Source organism: Nicotiana tomentosiformis, chromosome 7 (assembly GCF_000390325.3).
Source record: "Nicotiana tomentosiformis chromosome 7, ASM39032v3, whole genome shotgun sequence".
In the NCBI taxonomy this organism is placed as follows: Eukaryota; Viridiplantae; Streptophyta; class Magnoliopsida; order Solanales; family Solanaceae; genus Nicotiana; species Nicotiana tomentosiformis.
This window is the reverse complement of record NC_090818.1, coordinates 51,500,653-51,518,542: the sequence shown is the minus strand read 5'-3', so window position 1 is coordinate 51,518,542 and position 17,890 is coordinate 51,500,653. Positions and strand designations below refer to the sequence as shown.

Sequence of the window (17,890 nt, the reverse complement as noted above, 5' to 3'; positions counted from 1 at the left end):
TATTGGTTAGATTTGGTTCGGTTGTGAATATTATTGGTTTAGCATATCAGTTATCGGTTTATAGATATGCTAAACCGATAATCGAACCGATAAGATATTGGTTATCGGGTATCGTTAATCGATTATCAATCCTTATCGGTTCAATTATCGGTTTATCCGATAAGAATAAAAAATATCCAAATTTTTATATTTTTATTATAGAAATCATGATCATACCGTTAAGAAAAAGGTACTAATTTTTTTGTTCTTAACAAAAAAGGGATTAAATTTCTACTTTAGAAATGAAAACTTTCTTTGCATGTGAAAATCCCAACGAATGATCTCAATTTTCAAAGATATAAGTTAGTAGCAGTAAGTAATCAAACATTCAACAATTTAATCTTGCTAACTATTCAGTACATGTGGGCATAATTCACAGAAAAATAATAAAATCCTAATCTTATAAATGCTAAAGAATCATTGCAACAGAAGAAACAAATAGAAAAATAAAAAATCTGAACAATTAATTTTTTAAAGTTTAAAACTAAAAATCTTAATCGAAGAATAAAGACGAGAAATTCAGAAAAGTTTAAAACTTACCTTAAGGATTAAGGTTTGAAAATGAGAGTAACTGTTAATATGAGAGAATGAATACATAAGGTGGCTTTATATACTGAATGAGTAAAATTATACTTTTGATAAAGCTTATTGGATTATCGGTTAAATCGTTAATAAAATTAGACAAATCGAGATCCGAATCGATAACCCAAAAGTCAAATAACATTAAACCATTACTAAACTATTTATCCAATAATCCGATATCAATAACTTAATAATATTTTATCGGTTCGGACTATCGGTTATACACGATATATGCGTGCCCTAATTCTACGAAATTGCAGCATGTGATTGGGTAAGGTGTGGAATATGAGAAAAATCAAAGTCTTGGTCGTCGCTGCAGTTGCCCGGCTCTAATGATGGTTAAGTCTTTGGCCTCATCTTAATTCTTATGAGGTTCACACTTGACGCAGCAGCAAGCTTTGCCTGGTTAGTACCAAACCTCACATGAATTTGTAAATTCCAATTTTGAAAAGGACAACTTTTTAACCTTTTTTTTTTCGTGACAGAAAACACGTCATTTTTCTTTCAAATATACTTTCCTTAATCATTCTTCAAAAGTTTGTATCCAAATGAGCTGTAAAAGTTAAAAATTAAGCTCCCGTTAGATTTTGGCAATTTTTTCTGAAAATATTGATTGTTCATAAAATATGATTAATTTTTGATAAATTATTTACAAAAGATAATTTTTTGATGAAATAACTTTAATTTTTTTTTCCAAATTTCTACCAAATTTATATTTAAACGCCAGCTAAATTACACGCATATGTGACGAGTCATTAAAAACGTCAACCAATAGTAATTATGGTAAGTTGTAGTTTCGGAAATGAGTAGTACCGTATATCTAGATTCACCAAAACGTCAACCAATCGAATTTATGGTAAGTAGTAGTACCGTACTTTCACATCAGATGTTCCATTTTTATCTCAAACTTACAAATTTCTCCATTGCAGTACGCTGATTTTCTCTCTCTCTCGTCTTTATCTCTTTGTCGTGCAGTACTACACCAAATTTCTCCAAATTTAACTACTACAGTATATAAAAAACACACACATCTCCAATCTTCCCTCAATGATTTTCACTAAACTCCAATGGCACGTTATCAACCCTTTCTTTTCGTTACTCTCTTTCTTTTTCTCATCATCTCCACCGCTGCCCACGGCGGAGCTCACGACGGAGATGCTGATGCAGATTCCGACTCATCTGCACCCTCCGATAAACCCCATCTGAGATCTCGACCGTTGGTTCTTGTAAAAATATGGTGTTTGATTATAGTGTTCGTAGGGACTTTTCTTGGAGGAATATCACCTTATTTTATGAAATGGAATGAAGGGTTTTTGGTTCTTGGAACACAATTTGCTGGTGGGGTGTTTTTAGGGACAGCACTTATGCATTTCTTGAGTGATTCAAATGAGACATTTGGAGATTTGACGAATAAAGAATACCCTTTTGCTTTTATGTTGGCATGTGCTGGTTATTTGCTTACTATGTTGGCTGATTGTGTTATCTGTTTTGTTTATGCCAAGCAGAATAACAGCAACGATGTTCAGCTCCAAGGTTCGTGCACCTTTTATTATTTTTAACTAACTTTTTACAGTGGTGTTTTAGCCCTTTTGATTCGACAAAATTTGACTATATACTTTTTGTGCAGCTTTTCTTATATCTAAATTTTAGTTTCGGAAAACAAGAGTTAGTTGATCTAATTTAGCTTCGACAATTGGTTAAATTAGCACTTAATAAGCAAAATTCGTCAAACAAACTGCGATGCTGAAAGTACTAGTGGCATTTTAATTTTTTTCCCCAGAAGAAATGAGAAATTTAAAAAGCGAAAAAACAATAGTTATTCTCTTGTTTGACATAATTTGAAGCAAAGCTAGTTAATTGGAGCTTTGCTTAAAATCAAATACGTTTTGTTTCAAAAGTATCCTGCACCTAACTTTGAGGTTGAATATAGGAGTTTTGCTTGCTTCCAAGTTACTTATAATCTGGCGTAGCAGGAGAGCTTCATAGTTCATGATATGACGGCAAGACTTGTAGATTAATTGTTTTCAAAACGGGCGGGTTGGGTCGGATATGGGTATCGAAAATGGATAATACAAAAACGGATAAATTACCCGACCGGACCCTTATTTAATACGGATAAAAAATAGGTTAACCGGTGAATATCCATGGCTTTTTGAATATGATCACTTTTGAGAGAATTTTTAGTTTCACAATTTGAGGCTTTACAAATGTAAAAGTTAAACTCATTAATTCTTATCCATATTTGACCCATTTTTAAAAAGTTCATTATCCAACTCATTTTTTAATGGATAATATTGGTGGATAACTATTTTCTTTTATCCATTTTGCCACCCCTAATCATCATGGTCAATTTCGCTTTGAACAGATTCGTGTTGTTTTTCAGAATAAAAATACTCCACGCCTGTTATAAGAATTAGAAGACTAATGCAGAGTCTTGACCCCTGTTTAGTTATAATTACTGCATCCGAATTTCCTATTCTTAAGGTTTTTCAATAGGAATTCTTGAATGATAAATCATGGCTTAAGCCTCCGTTACCGCTTGTTACTAGAAAAGTAGGAATCTCACAAACCATTGTGCACATAATCCCTTTTGCAATAGGATTTAACTTATATCATCTAGAAGTATATTCACACTTATTTTTCCATTTACAAATTTCACTTATTGAGTAGTTACATGTAATTTACCTTTTAAAAGATTTGATAGTGTAAAAAGCTTTTACACGGTTAGTATACATTAGTTAAACTCTATGCAATAAAGCAATCTCTGCTGATGCTTCAAATCCCATGTTTTGTTCCAGGTGATACTGAAAATGGAAAAGGCAATGGGATTGTCACACAAGGGCAGTCACAGGTTAGAGAATTTATTTATTTATTTTCCTCTAATAGCCTTTTTGTGTGCTCATATTCCTTCTATTCTGCAAAGCTATTTGTAAAGTTCAGTACTTTGGACACTATTCTGTTCTTGTTAGAGTGGCTAAGTTAATATGTGTCAATTGCTATATATCATAGGTCTGTGATGGCAGAGAAGATTACTTTTCAAAAGCACCTCTTGCAACTGCATCTTCGCTTGGCGATAGCATCCTATTGATCGTGGCGCTGTGTTTCCATTCTGTCTTTGAGGGAATTGCCATTGGCGTCGCAGATTCAAAAGCCGATGCTTGGAGAGCTCTTTGGACTGTCTGTCTACACAAGATATTTGCTGCCATTGCAATGGGAATAGCTCTACTTAGGATGATCCCTAATCGTCCGCTGTTATCTTGTGCAGCATATGCTTTTGCCTTTGCCATCTCCAGTCCAATTGGTGTTGCCATTGGAATCATAATTGATGCCACAACTCAAGGGGTTGTTGCAGACTGGATCTTTGCAATATCAATGGGATTGGCTTGTGGGGTTTTTGTTTATGTATCCATTAATCATTTGCTTTCAAGGGGATACAAACCTCAGAAAATGGTTTTAGTTGACAAGCCTCAATTCAAGTTTTTGGCTGTCTTGTTAGGTGTTGGAGTGATTGCTGTGGTGATGATATGGGACACTTGATTTGTTTGGCAGCAGTAGCAGAATAGTTACCTCTTTATTTTGAAAATTTATCCCATTGTTGTTTCAAAAGGTAGGTAGGTGGTATACATGATATTGAGAGTGAAATGTACAGTACTAAAAGTTGTGATTTTTCTGGGTTCTGTCTTTATCCCCTGTTATTTAAATGGAATTGATTTCAAGAAACCAAATATATTTGTGGATTATTGCCAAGTTTCATACTGGGTAAATAATTTTGATTATCATAAAATTTTTCACTTTGGCCTATAAGATGAGTTCAAAATTTTGTAATGTTTTGACAAATAAACTTTTTATACTGTTAATTGGGTATAAATAGTAATGTGTGATGGTTTCGTTGGGTAAAAGTTGAGCATAAGAGTGGTATTTGGTGTAAGATAATATTAAGTAGCAAATATTAAAGATATAAATCTTTACATGTGTTGCCAATAACAAGTAACATGGAGTAGAAGAGGTAAATGTAAAGTGACTTGGCATCTATAAAAGAAAATTCAATTTGTTCCCGAATTGATATTTTTCACACTTTAGACAACATTTGCATGATTTCAAATAACGCCTTTTATAATGGATGAATTATCTACTTTACTCATGTATAAAAGTAAGTGACTAGCAGGAGTTTGGACAATATTTGATTAAATTGAGAATGAATACTTTGAAGTTATATTTGAACTTGATTTTCACTTTAAAAATTTGAATTGAAAGATTTGTCAATGAAAATTATTACTATTTCACTTCAAATACTCCTTAAACAAATTTTTTACTAGTATTTTCACCAACATTGCCTCAACACTCTTTAAATAGCTCTTAGTTCACTCGAAACACTTTTCAAATACTGGTTGGTCATATGTATTTGTGAACAGAAAAATTATTTATGGATAAAGGATCATTAGCAAATTCAGAAAAGAAAAAGAAAGCTATGTATAAAATTCCAACGGAGGCCCTCTTAACAGAAAGTCAAACTATGCTGGGCACAAGTGAACATATTGAATCCCCAAGGATCGAAGTATTAAAAGAAAATAAAGGAAAGGGTCGAAGTCACTCTAAAACCTATAATCAGAATCTGAAACTCCAAAAATGATCTTACGGCCCACGATCCAGTTACTTTGAACAAGACGGTAAACCAATTGCACAATAAAATCTCCCCCCAAGGGAAAAGATCATTAATGTGAAGGTTTTACTTTGTTTTCTCCCAGCTACCGGCCCTGCCTCTGCCCCTGCCTCCCTCTCCCATCAGCTGTATGCTATGTGAACTCCGCAACTCTCTCTTTTGCCATGTCTGCTATTTCCCAGGTACCAAAATCTTGTCTTTCTCACTCAATACATCTCTTCATTGGATATTCCTTGTACAGTCCCAAACTAAACCAGAATCTTTTCCTCTCTAACATTTGACCAGAATCACCTAGAGAACCTCCAAGGAATTTGGACCCAACTTCTTTTTCTAACTTTTCTCTCTTTTATTTCAAGAATTGATGCCTATTTCACTTGTTGGGTTGTTTTATTCTTTCTTCAGCAAAACCCCCTTCAAGTCATATGGGGTTTTGTGACTCCAAACCCTTAATGTTTTGATTTTTGTGTCTAATTCATCACAGATCTTTGTAGTGGGGTGTTGGTTCAGAGTTTTGTTACATACCCAGTTTTTATTTGAGTTCCCACAAGCTAATTTATGGTGGGGTTGAGGCATAGTAGTAGATTATCAAGATTGTGCCTTTTTCTGAACTGATCATCCTTTTGAGGTAGTAATTGAGGGGTTTTAAGGTTACTTTTTGACAATTTTGGGGGTTTAGTTTAGGCACGGAGCACAGTGCTTCAAGATTTTACGAATTAGGGTTTCTGTGAGCTTGTTATGGTGCTTTAGAGTTGCAAAGATCTGATTTTTTGGGTTGTATTCTAAAGATGGGTGACAATGATCACTGCTTTGTTGAATGGAAGGAGCAATTTGTTTCGAAAGAGAGGGGACACCGTGTGGTTCACTATTTCTTGAAGGATATTTCAGGGGAGTCCATTCTTGCTGTTGTGGGCACTGAAAGAAGTGTTAGGCACATGTTCTATGTCGTCTCTGATGAGTTCTTGAAAGCTTATGCTGGTGAGAATTCTGTCTGTGCTGGCTTCAGATGGAGGTCAAGGAGAGAAGTTGTTAATTGGCTCACCTCTATGCTATCAAAACAGCACTTACAAAGTGATTTTTTGAGTAAGTACTGTCAAATTCTATTTAGGTTAATGAAGGACATATACCAACTAGCTATGCATTATGTGGTGGATCTATCGTACAAGTTTGTCTAATTGATTTCTTACCATAAATAGTTTGCCTAAGAGGTAAGATCAATTTAGATTCAGGAAATTAGGATTGAGAAAATGTTTTCTTTAGCACAAGAAGAAGATGGGAAATATTTCATTGCTTCATTGGTTTTGACTTTTTCTACAACAATCTCATCACATAATTTCCAGAAAAATGTGACGAATGGAGTTCTTTGTGATATTTATTTTTATGCAGTAAAACATTCGGATATCTATGATTTTCTATAATGTTTTCCTTCTTTGCGATGTAGTCTGAATATTAATGGAGTATCCACTGCATATGCTTTTCATTTGATATTAATGACTTTTAAGTTACTGAATGTTTAAAGAAAAACACATTTGCATACAATGCTGTCCTGTGAATATGGATTGTAAAGGGAAAACAGAAGCTTAACATACGCTCCATGTAATGGCAGAATCACCAAAAGATGATCATATGTCTGCATTCAGTGTCCAACCAACAGATATGGCAAGCAACAAGGTGCACCTTTCTTGCAGCACTAACACGTCTTCTCGTTGCTGTTTGAGATTTCTGACTGATCTTTTATGACAGGGTTCTATAACAAGAAACTTGAGAGTACATTCTTCCGACATTGTTTGGTCAGGCGAACCATGGATATGCAGTAAACAGCTCAAACACTACCCAACATTTTGCCGGAATGGGATTACTATTGCAGTAAGTTTCCTGGACTGACAATAAGAGGAATCACTTTTAATGAGTTTTCCACTTGAAATGCTTCAGATGTTTCACCTGAAATTTCTTAGAAGCTGCGCAAACTTATTCAAGTGAAAGACTTGAAACGAATGATAAAATATAGTATTTCAAAGTATATATATGCTTTCCAAACAAAGTTAATTTTGTTGTTCATGGACCAAGTATAAGCTTGTTGAGAACATTGGCAGTTCCCAACTTGAAAGTGACAAAAACAAGCTTTAATGCTGTTATTCCAAAGAGGCAATAAAATTTATTTGTTCCCTCTAATTTTAATGCTGACAAATTGCGAACTCTGCGCAAAAGCATCGAAATGTATGGAGATGATGCAGGGCTAGCGCTTATACAAAGATTGTCATTTGGTCGAGACGGTCAAGCAATTTTGGTACTTTGACCACAACGGAAGGAAAAATTCGAGACGAGATACAATTTGACTTCCAAAATCATAACCAAAACTAGGGTAAGTTTGAAGAAAATAGCATACCTTATCTAGGAAATCAATCCTTTATTTATCTACAACTTGAGAATAAAAAAGAAATCCACACTTTACATGCTATACGCAAATGTTCCATAAAATTTCTCATAATTTAGAGATATTTTTATATTTTTATATTTTTGAGTTATTTTTAGCCGGATCCCTACACCCATATCCCCGAATCTTAGAATTTACATTTCCAAGGATCTGACCTCTAGATCCGCACCCGTGTCGGACACCCGCACCCGTGTCCGAGCAGTCCGAGCAACTTAGGTTCTGATACAAGTGGAAATATCAAATAGTAACTGATTTTGTGCTTCTACACTTCAAAATGTCCTCTTGACTGCCATAAGTCAAAGCTTTGCTTCATCTGTTGTACCTTCCTATTCCTTCTCATGCATATCTGGTTTGAGCCTTGTACATAGATTGCAATCTAAGCTCCTGAAACAAGTAAAATATCAAATGAACCTTTTCAAGTGTATGCCATTTGGTAATGGTATGCCCTTTACCTTTGCATGCATATTTCTTAGTTTACAGCTGTTAGTCTGTTTCTTTTCCATGTTCCAGGTACACGCATTTGTCTTTGTCATGGCTGAAAAGGAAAATCACTACCTTGCATATCTTGAAGACATGTATGAGGACCGGAAGGGCCAGAAAAAAGTCAAAGTGAGATGGTTCCACTTTAATAGGGAAGTCAGAGGGGTTATCTCTTTAAGAAATCCTCACCCTAGAGAGGTTTTCATTACTCCTTATGCTCAGGTCATTAGTGCAGAGTGTGTAGATGGTCCGGCAATTGTCTTAACTCGGGAACATTATGAGAAGTGTGTAGCTGTTTTCCCCAATGACTTGCTAACAAGAGTACATTTCTGCTTCAGACAATTTAAGGGCAACAGAGTAAAACCTTTTGAATTAGGTAAAATGCGCGGCTACCTTGATCAATCAATTTTCTCATGTTTCAGTCCAGATTTCTTTGAAGACGAGGAGTTTAGTGCTAAGGATGATACGAAAATTGGAGCTAAAAGGCCAAGAAAGAAATATAAGGAGCATCAGATGACAGCATATGAAGAGTCCTACAAGAAGTTAAGGAATGGTTTCTTAAGTAGGAGATTTAACTCTAATAAGCATGTTGGAGGCGAGCTTTGGTATACTCCTAATTTTGTGGTTAATGAGAAGATTGAATGTCTGAGCCAAGATAGTGGAATCCGAGGGTGCTGGTTCAGATGCACAGTTTTGGAAGTATCTCGGAGACAGATGAAGATAAGGTATGATGATATTAAGGATGAAGATGGATGCGGAAACCTTGAGGTATGACCCAGCATCTTTTCACAGCACTTTCATTACATGTTAAAAACTTTAACTAGGAGTAAAAATATTAATTATATCATTCTTGACCAAGATGAAACTACACATTTTTTATTTTATTACATTTTAAGAAACCAACATCAATTTTACACTTCCATCGACTTGATAGGAATGGATCCCCACATTTAGACTAGCGAGGCCTGATAAACTTGGGATGAGAAACTCAAGCCGTCCAACAATCAGGCCTTTCCATTCTTGTGACCTGAGAGATGTTGCCTTTGACATGGGAGCACCTGTTGATGCTTGGTGGAGTGATGGTTGGTGGGAAGGAATAATTGTTGACACAGTCAAATCAGAAAATGAAACCTATCGAGTTTATGTTCCTGGTGAGTTTTGCTTTTTGTTTTTCAATATTGTTGCTAAAGCTGTTTCACTGTGGGTATAGACCTTTTTTATTGATCCAGCTTTTCTCCTCTTTGATATCAGGTGAGAGGATGTTTTTGAATATTGACAGAAAGAATCTAAGAATCTCAAGGGATTGGGTGGGAGATCAATGGGTAGATATTGAGACAAATAATGATATTCTTTCAATGGTCTCTTTCATCCAAGAAACCAAGGTTTCTGTATTATCAAGTATTACTTCGGAGTGCCAGCACGCTAGTCCCATGGATCATAAAGTTCATGCAACTAGTGTGGATGAAGAAGCCGTCCATGGTTTTGCAGAAGCAAGACCTATCGATGACCATTCAAAAGATTCGGTGTGTGTCAATGATGAGAAGCAAGGAGATGATATTGCAGAAAAGAGACTAACCGATAACGCCTCTAGAGATATGGACTTGATCAAGGATGAAAAACATTCAACTGAAAATAACGAAAAGGAGAATGATAGTAATAACAACAGCAGCAGCAGCAATGACAAGCATGACACAGACTGCCACCTTAGCGATGATAATGATTCTTACAACATGGACATTGACAATGAAATTAATGAGGACATCAACGGGGAAAAATCATCAGAACCTGAGATTGATGGGAGAAAATGTGAAACAGAAGTTATGAATATGGTGGCGTGAGGGGATTATCACCGAAACATATACCACTTTGTTTCAAGTGTACCTGGTGCTGTTTAATTGTACATAGAGATGGAGAGCGAATGAGATTTGCTTGTAGTGTTAGGATTGGGTGTCTTAGCTGTACAGGCGGTATGCTTATTTTTTTTCCCCGGTTAGAACCTGGAGATGCTCTAGTAATTAGAATCTCTCTAGTGACTAGGATCTTCAACTATCTCTGTAACATGGATCTTAGTACCACGATTAAGTCGAATTATTCTGCAAGTGTGTTGCACACTATGTAATAGTCTCTTGCTTATTAAGAACCTTGCATGTTAAAAATGCAATGTTTTAAGGTAAAAGCATTGTGACAATTTGTGTGGTCTTTTCAAAATTGAGGGTGATGGATTCTGATCCACACCTATAAAAGTGGGAGGTTCATACCATAAGCCAGTTTAGTTCTGTTTTACATTTGACATGACAGGAGAAAGAAAATTAGTTGTGAAATTCAGAGTCTGAGCCATTGCTGTCCACCAATGAACTTTACATCCAAAAAGGGCTCAGCTTCAGATTCATTGAGAGACTTGGACCATGGTACTCGACCTGCTCTATTGGCTCCATTTCCCCTGCACTGGTATTCTCCAAATACTGCATGCCTACAAACACAGAAAACAGAGAAGTTCAGGCCTGCTCTACTTTTCCTAACTGATTAAAAACTAGGGGATAGGTCGAAAAAGATGTATTTTCTGGTGTTTGGTTGCTAGAAATATTTTCTCAAGAAAACATTTTTCACCAAAAGGGGGAAAATGACTTTTTTCGAATTCTGAACGAAAGACTTTTTTCTTCACAACAATCTCAACTTTTAATTTCAAATCACTGCTTTAATCAACACTTATTATTATGAATGTTCCAATAATAAAAGAATTCATATAACACTATCCGGCTAGCCAATATTATCTTCTAATGAATGCTTTTCTCGAAAAATGTTTTTCAAATATATTTTCAGAAAATAAGTTAATTTCCCGGATTTATTTTTTCAAAAAAGAAATGCACCCTTAGTGGATTAAGAATAACATAAGTTGCAGATTGAACTGTTCTTACTGGCGTCTAGAAGGTAAGTTCCAGTCAGTCCAACCTTTGGGATCTATAATACCATCAATATCACATTTGGAGTATATAACCCTTGAATACTCTCCCCAAGCCCTGCCCAAAAACACTCTGCCACTTCCACTTATTTTGCAGTTGACAAAAGAGAAACCACTATCTTGATATACTGAGTTTCTGTGCTGAGCTGCTATTGCTCCATATCCCTTGGCTACTGAATGAAGTGTACAATTCTGTTGTAAAAAGAAAAAAGAAGTCAGTTCTGAAGAAAGAAAGTACACTAGTAAGTTAGAACATTAGAGATTAATACTACACCTTATAAAGTGATCTGGCGTTACCACAAATGAAATCAACAGATCCTTGAATATAACACTGGTAAAAATAATGAGATCCAGCATCATCTAAAAGTGTGTCCTGTGATCCCAATATCCTTACTCTATACAACACTGCTCTATCGCCCGTTAATCTCAACGCTACTGCCTGCATTCCAACACCTTCTGGCTCTGGAACAATGGTGTTCTGAAATCGTATACTAGTACATTATTAAACATTGTCATTTCATTCTCTGATCAATTATATAAGTAGCTAGTACCTCGATGGTGATACCCGTGGCGCAGAAGTAATCTGACTCGACTGTAACAGTTGCAGTTCGAGAAGTGCCTAACTTAGACCCAAATTGGTCCGTGTCAGAGGCTTTTTCATGCCCAGTAATAATGGTTCTGGCCGTTTGGTTTTGATCACCAACTAATGAAATGAATGGCTTCGACGCTGGTATATGCACCTTTTCTCTGCATGTCACAATATTAATTAGACAGCTAACGTTAACTAGACATCACAAGCTTGGTAAAGTGGTGTCAACTTATAATTGCAACTCAAGTTTATCTGGGGTTGTAGAGGTTCTAAAATTGTACTTCTTGTCTAAAATGATGTTTATTTTCTAATAGTTCAGTTAATGTTATTATGTTTCAATATATTACGAAATGGTACGTCTCCGCCATTCACACGTAAAATAAAATTTCAACAGAATGGATACTACCACCATTGCGTTATGGGCTGACAGAAATATAAAGTACTAGCATGTTCTTGAAAATTAAATACGGTTGTTTGTTCTTTTTTTGGGGTTTTGTGAAGTGGGTTGGTGGGGTAACCCAGTACCATTTTGTTAACTGTCAACCTTCTCTACTACCCACGTCCTCAAGCTTAATTTGGCTTCAAACCAGCCAAAATAATACTGCAAAAACTGCATATAGGAATCAATACTAACGCTTTCAAGATTTGTAAAGACAACAAAATTAAGGGTAATATTAACATCCTAGCAAAAGCTCAAAGGAATTGATCACAAGGAAAAGTAGCAAATTTGAAGTGAGCCTGGGACAACATAAAGTTGTCTCCACGTGATCGACCTATAGGTTACGAGTTTGAGCCGTGTAATTAGCCATTAATCTTTGCGTCAGGGTAAACTGCCTACATTACACCCCGTTGGAGTGTAGCCCTTCCCCGAACCTTGCATGAATAGAAGATTGCTTTGTGCTTAAAAGTTGCAAATATGATAAAGTACATCGGAAAAATAACTACCTGTAAGTTCCGGGATGAATGTAAATTATAACTCTTCGAGAATTATGAAAAGGCACCTTGTCAACTGCACCTTGTACAGTAATTGAGTCTCCTTCACCTTTCTGATCAACCACTATCACTCTTTGAGAAGTGCGTGCTCGTTCATCCTTCAAACTCAAAGAACTAAAATCCACCTTCATATCATCCCACGTAATGTAAGAATATTGAGCCAGACTTATATCAGCACAAATCAAGAAGAAAATTGCAACCCAAATGCTAAAATCACTTAAATTCATCACGAAAGCCAGAAATTGTTCGTAAGAAAAAGAAATGAAGATGGTAAACAAGAGGTGTGGGCAGACAAGGAAGAAGTGAAGGCAATAAATATAAGAGCGTGGTTGGTTTTATAGTACTGCAACGTAACTTTTTATAGTACAAATTCTTCTAAGAATGCATGTTATAATATGCATGTTACATAAAGTCCAAGAACCATAATAATATTAGAATTAGAAGTTAAGAAAGTTATAAGGAAAGGTGATTAAGTAAGAGTAGTGAGATGTAAAGAGTGATGGGGTAGTTTTTGTTAAGGAGTAGTTATGAAATTCCAAGATTCACCAAGAGGTGTGTTTTGCAGAGTGTGTATATATATATATATATATATATATATATATATATATATATATATATAACCGTTATGCTTCTAAAGCTAAAAGCACCTTCTCTTTATATTGTTTTTTAATTCCCAGTGGTTTAACTATACCTGGAAATAAAGAGAGTCTGTAGTGTTACAGATGATTAGGCCGTGATTTTAGAATCACATGTTCTGTTCATAACCGGCGCCTCTTTTCATTTTCTTTGTTCCGAAACTAAAATCTTTTTCGGAAAATTATGTCTATTCACATTCCGTTTCCATATTAATTAGGAGTGTAACTTGTAACCATCATCTATGATAACCTAAAAAATAAGGCAAGTACAACATATTAAAATATATTGATAATTTATAAATAACTTTACACCATATATAATTAATTAAGGAAAAATGTATAAATGCTCTTACATTGGCCGTGCATATAAGTTAAATCAATCAATTAAGGAAAAAACTAACTTTGGTGGATACTACAGTGCATCTTAATTATATACAGTGACACTGTTAAAATTTTTTACAACAATGATTGTTACTTATCATTTAATTCGAATTAGCAATCAATTATATATATATATATATATAAAACATAGAAGGTGTAGACGTCAATCTTCAACCTTTTTTGAAGTACTAACATTTTAGGACGGCACACAAGGGAAGACAATTTGTCCTTGTATTTGTCTGGATTGTTCATAACTTCGCCAGAGCTCGCTCGTTCAGATAATCGGGGATAGAGGAGAAGGGTCGATACATTGACAGTTAGCATAAAACTAATCAATTCATGACGATACTGATTAATGAGAATTCATATAGCTGACCAATCTATTTGAAATAAAGGCGTAGTTGTTATATTTGTCTAGAGCGTTCGTATAATGATACAGAAAATTTGGTTTTATTCAAGGTTTATCCCCAACCTAACGCTTTTTCCCCTAAGATCATACCCGTGGCTAGCCAACTGATAGCTCCTCTGCTTCAATTAATGGTACCCTGGAACTATTTATCAGAAAGATTTTTAGATGAGATGATGGTGTTAGGATTTGGTGTCTTAGCAGTTAGGTGAACAACTCTAGTGCTCAGTTCTTTGCTTTTGAGAGGGACTGATGAGAAGCTCATGCAACTTGTACGTTCTTATAAAATGGATATTTCTATAACGGTACAATGAATTATTTATTTTAGCTAAGCGGCATTTATTATTATTATTATTATTATTATTTTTTCTAGCCGGTATACATAAATTGATATTATATATTAATTATACATGACTGTATACTTATTATACCTATATTACACATCTTAGTTTAAAAGGTTCGATGTACGGTGATTTAGGTGCCATAAGATTGATTTTCATCTTTTACATGGACCTTTTAATTGGGTGAATGACACAATTATCCAAAAAAATAAAACTATTTACCTTTACCTATCCATTTATTTTTCTATCCATCAATCTAGTTATATTTCCTACCCATAGTAATTTTTGTGGGGAATTTTCTCTTTTTTCTCCAATTTTTTTTTTATTTCTATGCTTCTTTTCTTTTATCCTTTTTTTTCTTTCATTTCTCCTTTTCTTTTTTCTCGTTTTCTTCTTATTTTTTTCTTTTCTCTTTTATTCATTTATTTTTTTTCAAATCGTATTATTGTTATTTCTACCATAACTTATTTCACACTCAAATTTAACTCATTTATTTATTTTTTCTTTTTTTTCTTTTCTTTATTTCTTGTTCCTTTTCTAATTCCACGTGATTGCCATGCAAACCTTGATCTCCTTCCCTACAAATATCAGTACACACTCTACCATTAGCAGTAACACAACCAGTTATGGAGCAAATCATAATCTACGGCCACCAAATCTCCATATATACTAGTTAGAATAGAAATGATAATAAAATATTGGAAAATGCAATAAAAGTATAAGTAGCAAAAAAGACTTCTAGTACCATATGATACCAATATGGTATACATATATACCAACAGAGTATATGCTCTAGAATATTGCTATAACTATCTGCGACTATACTATTGTACCAAAACATTAAAGGATGCAATAAAAATATGAGAAAATTACATGCTCTCATTGCAAGTTAAATATTCGCAAAAATAACTTGCTCATTCCGTATACTAATAAGGTATATAGCTGTATGAGGTCGTTCCAATAATTGTCTATAACTATAAAAACTATTACATAATACACATAATCTATATCCATCGGCACAAAAAAATTCCAGCACTACAAATCATGTTCATATAAATAATTCCAGAATAGAATTAACTTAAAAATGCAGCTAAAACAACAAAAAAATGTTCAAACTACCATATGATACCAATATGACATATAACTATACCAACATGGTATACATTTTTACTGATTAATTTCCGGCAACTATATGACTATACTACTATTACATAACACACATGCATAAAGAGAAAAATAAAAAAAATAGTGTACCACATATTAATATAATAAAGTATTTCAAGATATTGTACTATATTACTATTATTAAAAGAAAATCAAATAGTGTACCAATTAAATGCAGCTAATACAACCAAAAAAGAATTCAACTAACATATAATACCAATATAGTATATAGCTATACTAATAGGGTATATAGTTGTACGAGGTCATTCCAACAACTGCATATAACTATAAAAACTATTACATAATACACAAAATCTATGTCCATAGGTACAAAAAAATCCAACACAGCAAAATATGATCATATAAATCATTTCAGAATAGAATTCACTTAAAAATGTAACTAAAATAACCAAAAAATATTCCAACTACCATATGATACCAATACGACATATAATTATACCAATAAGGAATACAATTCTACTAATTAATTTCAGTCAACTATATATGACTATACTACTATTACATAATACACATCCATAAAGAGAAAAATCAAAAAATAGCATACCACATATTAGTATAATGATATATTTCAAGATATTGTATATAATTCTATTATATAAAACAAATGCATAAAGAAAAAATCAAAATAATTACATAATACATATGAATAAAGGAAATCTAAAAAATTCAAGATATTGTACTATTCTACTATTAATAAAGAAAAATCAAACAGTGTACCGATTAAATATAGCTAATACAACCAAAAAATGTTCCAACTAATATATGATACCAGTATAGTATATAGATATACCAACATGGTATACAGTTGTATGCAAAGAGTTTATTTTTTTTTTAAAATTCAATTATTAAAATAAAATAATATCAGTTGTCACATAATCTAATTAACTCAATTTTGTGCGTCATCGATTATACTAAAATTTAGATATGTTATAATAATATACTATATACCATTTTGAAATGGAGAATAAATTAATAAAAAATATTCAATGGACACATAGATCCTATTATGAAACGAGAAAGATAGAAGAAAAAATGTTTTATTTATATTTGAGAAGACAATAAAAGAGAAAATAGGTTGGAGCAATTAATGGGGTTTCACGTGATCCGGGATTAGAAAGGAAAGGATTTTAAAAATAGGTAGTTGGGTAAATACTTTAGATTGCATAGGTACACATTGTAAGACAAATTAGAATGAGCAGTAACGGGTAATTAAAATTGCCTTGAATAGGCATTTAGAGTAGATTTTTCCTTTTAATTTGTGGTAATTACATGACTATAAACCTTGTTGCGGTCACTTGAGATTGCAACGTCTAGCTTAAAGTGAATGATATTTTACGCAAGGGTTTAACATAAACTATACACTAATAGCATGAAAAATTGTACACTAACAGATTACTTAAAGGTAACTAAAGGTTTTGTCACCTGAAAAATAAGGCAGGTCACCGAAATTCTTTTATATTGCCCGTGTATACAAGTTAATTAAATTCTTTTGCATAAACGCAGCACACAATGTTCTAGTTAACAGACACTTAATCATGAGTAAAACTTCACTCTTTTCACTACTGTGCGTGCATATAAGTTAATCATTCGTATAAATGTAGCACACGTTCTCGTTAATAGACATTTAGGACCCATTTGGCCATAAATTTTGCCAAAATAAACTTGGGTTTTATTTGGCAAACACATGTTTGACCATAGATTTTGCCAACATTTTGGCCAAATTCCAAATCCCAAAATCATCTCAATAGCTGGTTTTGGGCCAAAATATCACTATTACTCCTTTCGTTTTAATTTATGTGAACCCATTTGACTGGGCATGGAATTTAAGAAAAAGAGAAGACTTTTGAACTTGTGGCGTAAAATGAGGCACATATATTTTGTATGGCCATAAATCATTGCATAAAGGTAAATTGTTTCCAAATAGGAAAAATGGTCATTCTTTTTGGCACGGACTAAAAAGGAAATAAGTTCACATAAATTGAAACAGAGAGAGTATATTTTTTAAAAATTGCCCAAACTTTTATATTTTATAAAAGAGCCCACCATTTATTATATTGTAACGATGTTGCTTCGTCTTCTCGGTTATCTGATAGTGTATCATGTAGTTCATTAGAAAAATGATAATTCTGTATCAAATTTATTTATGTTCAGGACTATGGTTTGCGATAATATAATGAATGTTATTGATAATGGTACTGTTGGGTATTTG

General features: G+C 33.8%; 3 protein-coding genes across 3 annotated transcripts; 2 read left to right on the top strand and 1 right to left on the bottom strand.

Moving 5' to 3' along the window:
• The first annotated feature begins 1,509 nt into the window (after positions 1 to 1,509).
• On the top strand, positions 1,510 to 4,346 carry LOC104097804 (zinc transporter 11). Its single transcript, XM_009604423.4, has 3 exons — positions 1,510 to 2,154; positions 3,420 to 3,472; positions 3,631 to 4,346. Exons 1-3 carry the CDS (start codon positions 1,689 to 1,691, stop codon positions 4,156 to 4,158), a joined length of 1,047 nt encoding a protein of 348 aa, XP_009602718.1. The 5' UTR covers positions 1,510 to 1,688; the 3' UTR covers positions 4,159 to 4,346.
• A 981-nt stretch (positions 4,347 to 5,327) lies between these two features.
• Positions 5,328 to 10,380, top strand: LOC104097806 (uncharacterized). Its single transcript, XM_009604425.4, has 6 exons — positions 5,328 to 6,361; positions 6,885 to 6,949; positions 7,022 to 7,144; positions 8,223 to 8,960; positions 9,127 to 9,343; positions 9,444 to 10,380. The coding sequence occupies exons 1-6, from the start codon at positions 6,067 to 6,069 to the stop codon at positions 10,028 to 10,030; spliced, it is 2,025 nt and encodes a 674-aa protein (XP_009602720.1). The 5' UTR covers positions 5,328 to 6,066; the 3' UTR covers positions 10,031 to 10,380.
• On the bottom strand, positions 10,356 to 13,236 carry LOC104097805 (pectinesterase QRT1). Its single transcript, XM_009604424.4, has 5 exons — positions 12,686 to 13,236; positions 11,703 to 11,898; positions 11,426 to 11,629; positions 11,108 to 11,343; positions 10,356 to 10,662 (listed from the first exon to the last, which is right to left on the bottom strand). Exons 1-5 carry the CDS (start codon positions 12,958 to 12,960, stop codon positions 10,515 to 10,517), a joined length of 1,059 nt encoding a protein of 352 aa, XP_009602719.1. The 5' UTR covers positions 12,961 to 13,236; the 3' UTR covers positions 10,356 to 10,514.
• Between the last annotated feature and the right edge of the window lie 4,654 nt (positions 13,237 to 17,890).

Bases quoted from the DNA above. Each gene is read 5' to 3' on its own strand.
- LOC104097805 (XM_009604424.4), bottom strand. From the start codon at position 12,960: ATGAATTTAAGTGATTTTAGCATTTGGGTTGCAATTTTCTTCTTGATT. The intron at 11,344-11,425 runs GTGTAGTATTAA...TTTTTACAACAG, and splicing joins ACGCCAGATCACTTTATAAG to AATTGTACACTTCATTCAGT. The intron at 10,663-11,107 runs GTAAGAACAGTT...CTGTGTTTGTAG, and splicing joins AACTTACCTTCTAGACGCCA to GCATGCAGTATTTGGAGAAT.
- LOC104097806 (XM_009604425.4), top strand. From the start codon at position 6,067: ATGGGTGACAATGATCACTGCTTTGTTGAATGGAAGGAGCAATTTGTT. The intron at 6,362-6,884 runs GTAAGTACTGTC...ATGTAATGGCAG, and splicing joins CTTACAAAGTGATTTTTTGA to AATCACCAAAAGATGATCAT. The intron at 7,145-8,222 runs GTAAGTTTCCTG...TCCATGTTCCAG, and splicing joins GGAATGGGATTACTATTGCA to GTACACGCATTTGTCTTTGT.
- LOC104097804 (XM_009604423.4), top strand. From the start codon at position 1,689: ATGGCACGTTATCAACCCTTTCTTTTCGTTACTCTCTTTCTTTTTCTC. The intron at 2,155-3,419 runs GTTCGTGCACCT...GTTTTGTTCCAG, and splicing joins CAACGATGTTCAGCTCCAAG to GTGATACTGAAAATGGAAAA. The intron at 3,473-3,630 runs GTTAGAGAATTT...TATATATCATAG, and splicing joins TCACACAAGGGCAGTCACAG to GTCTGTGATGGCAGAGAAGA.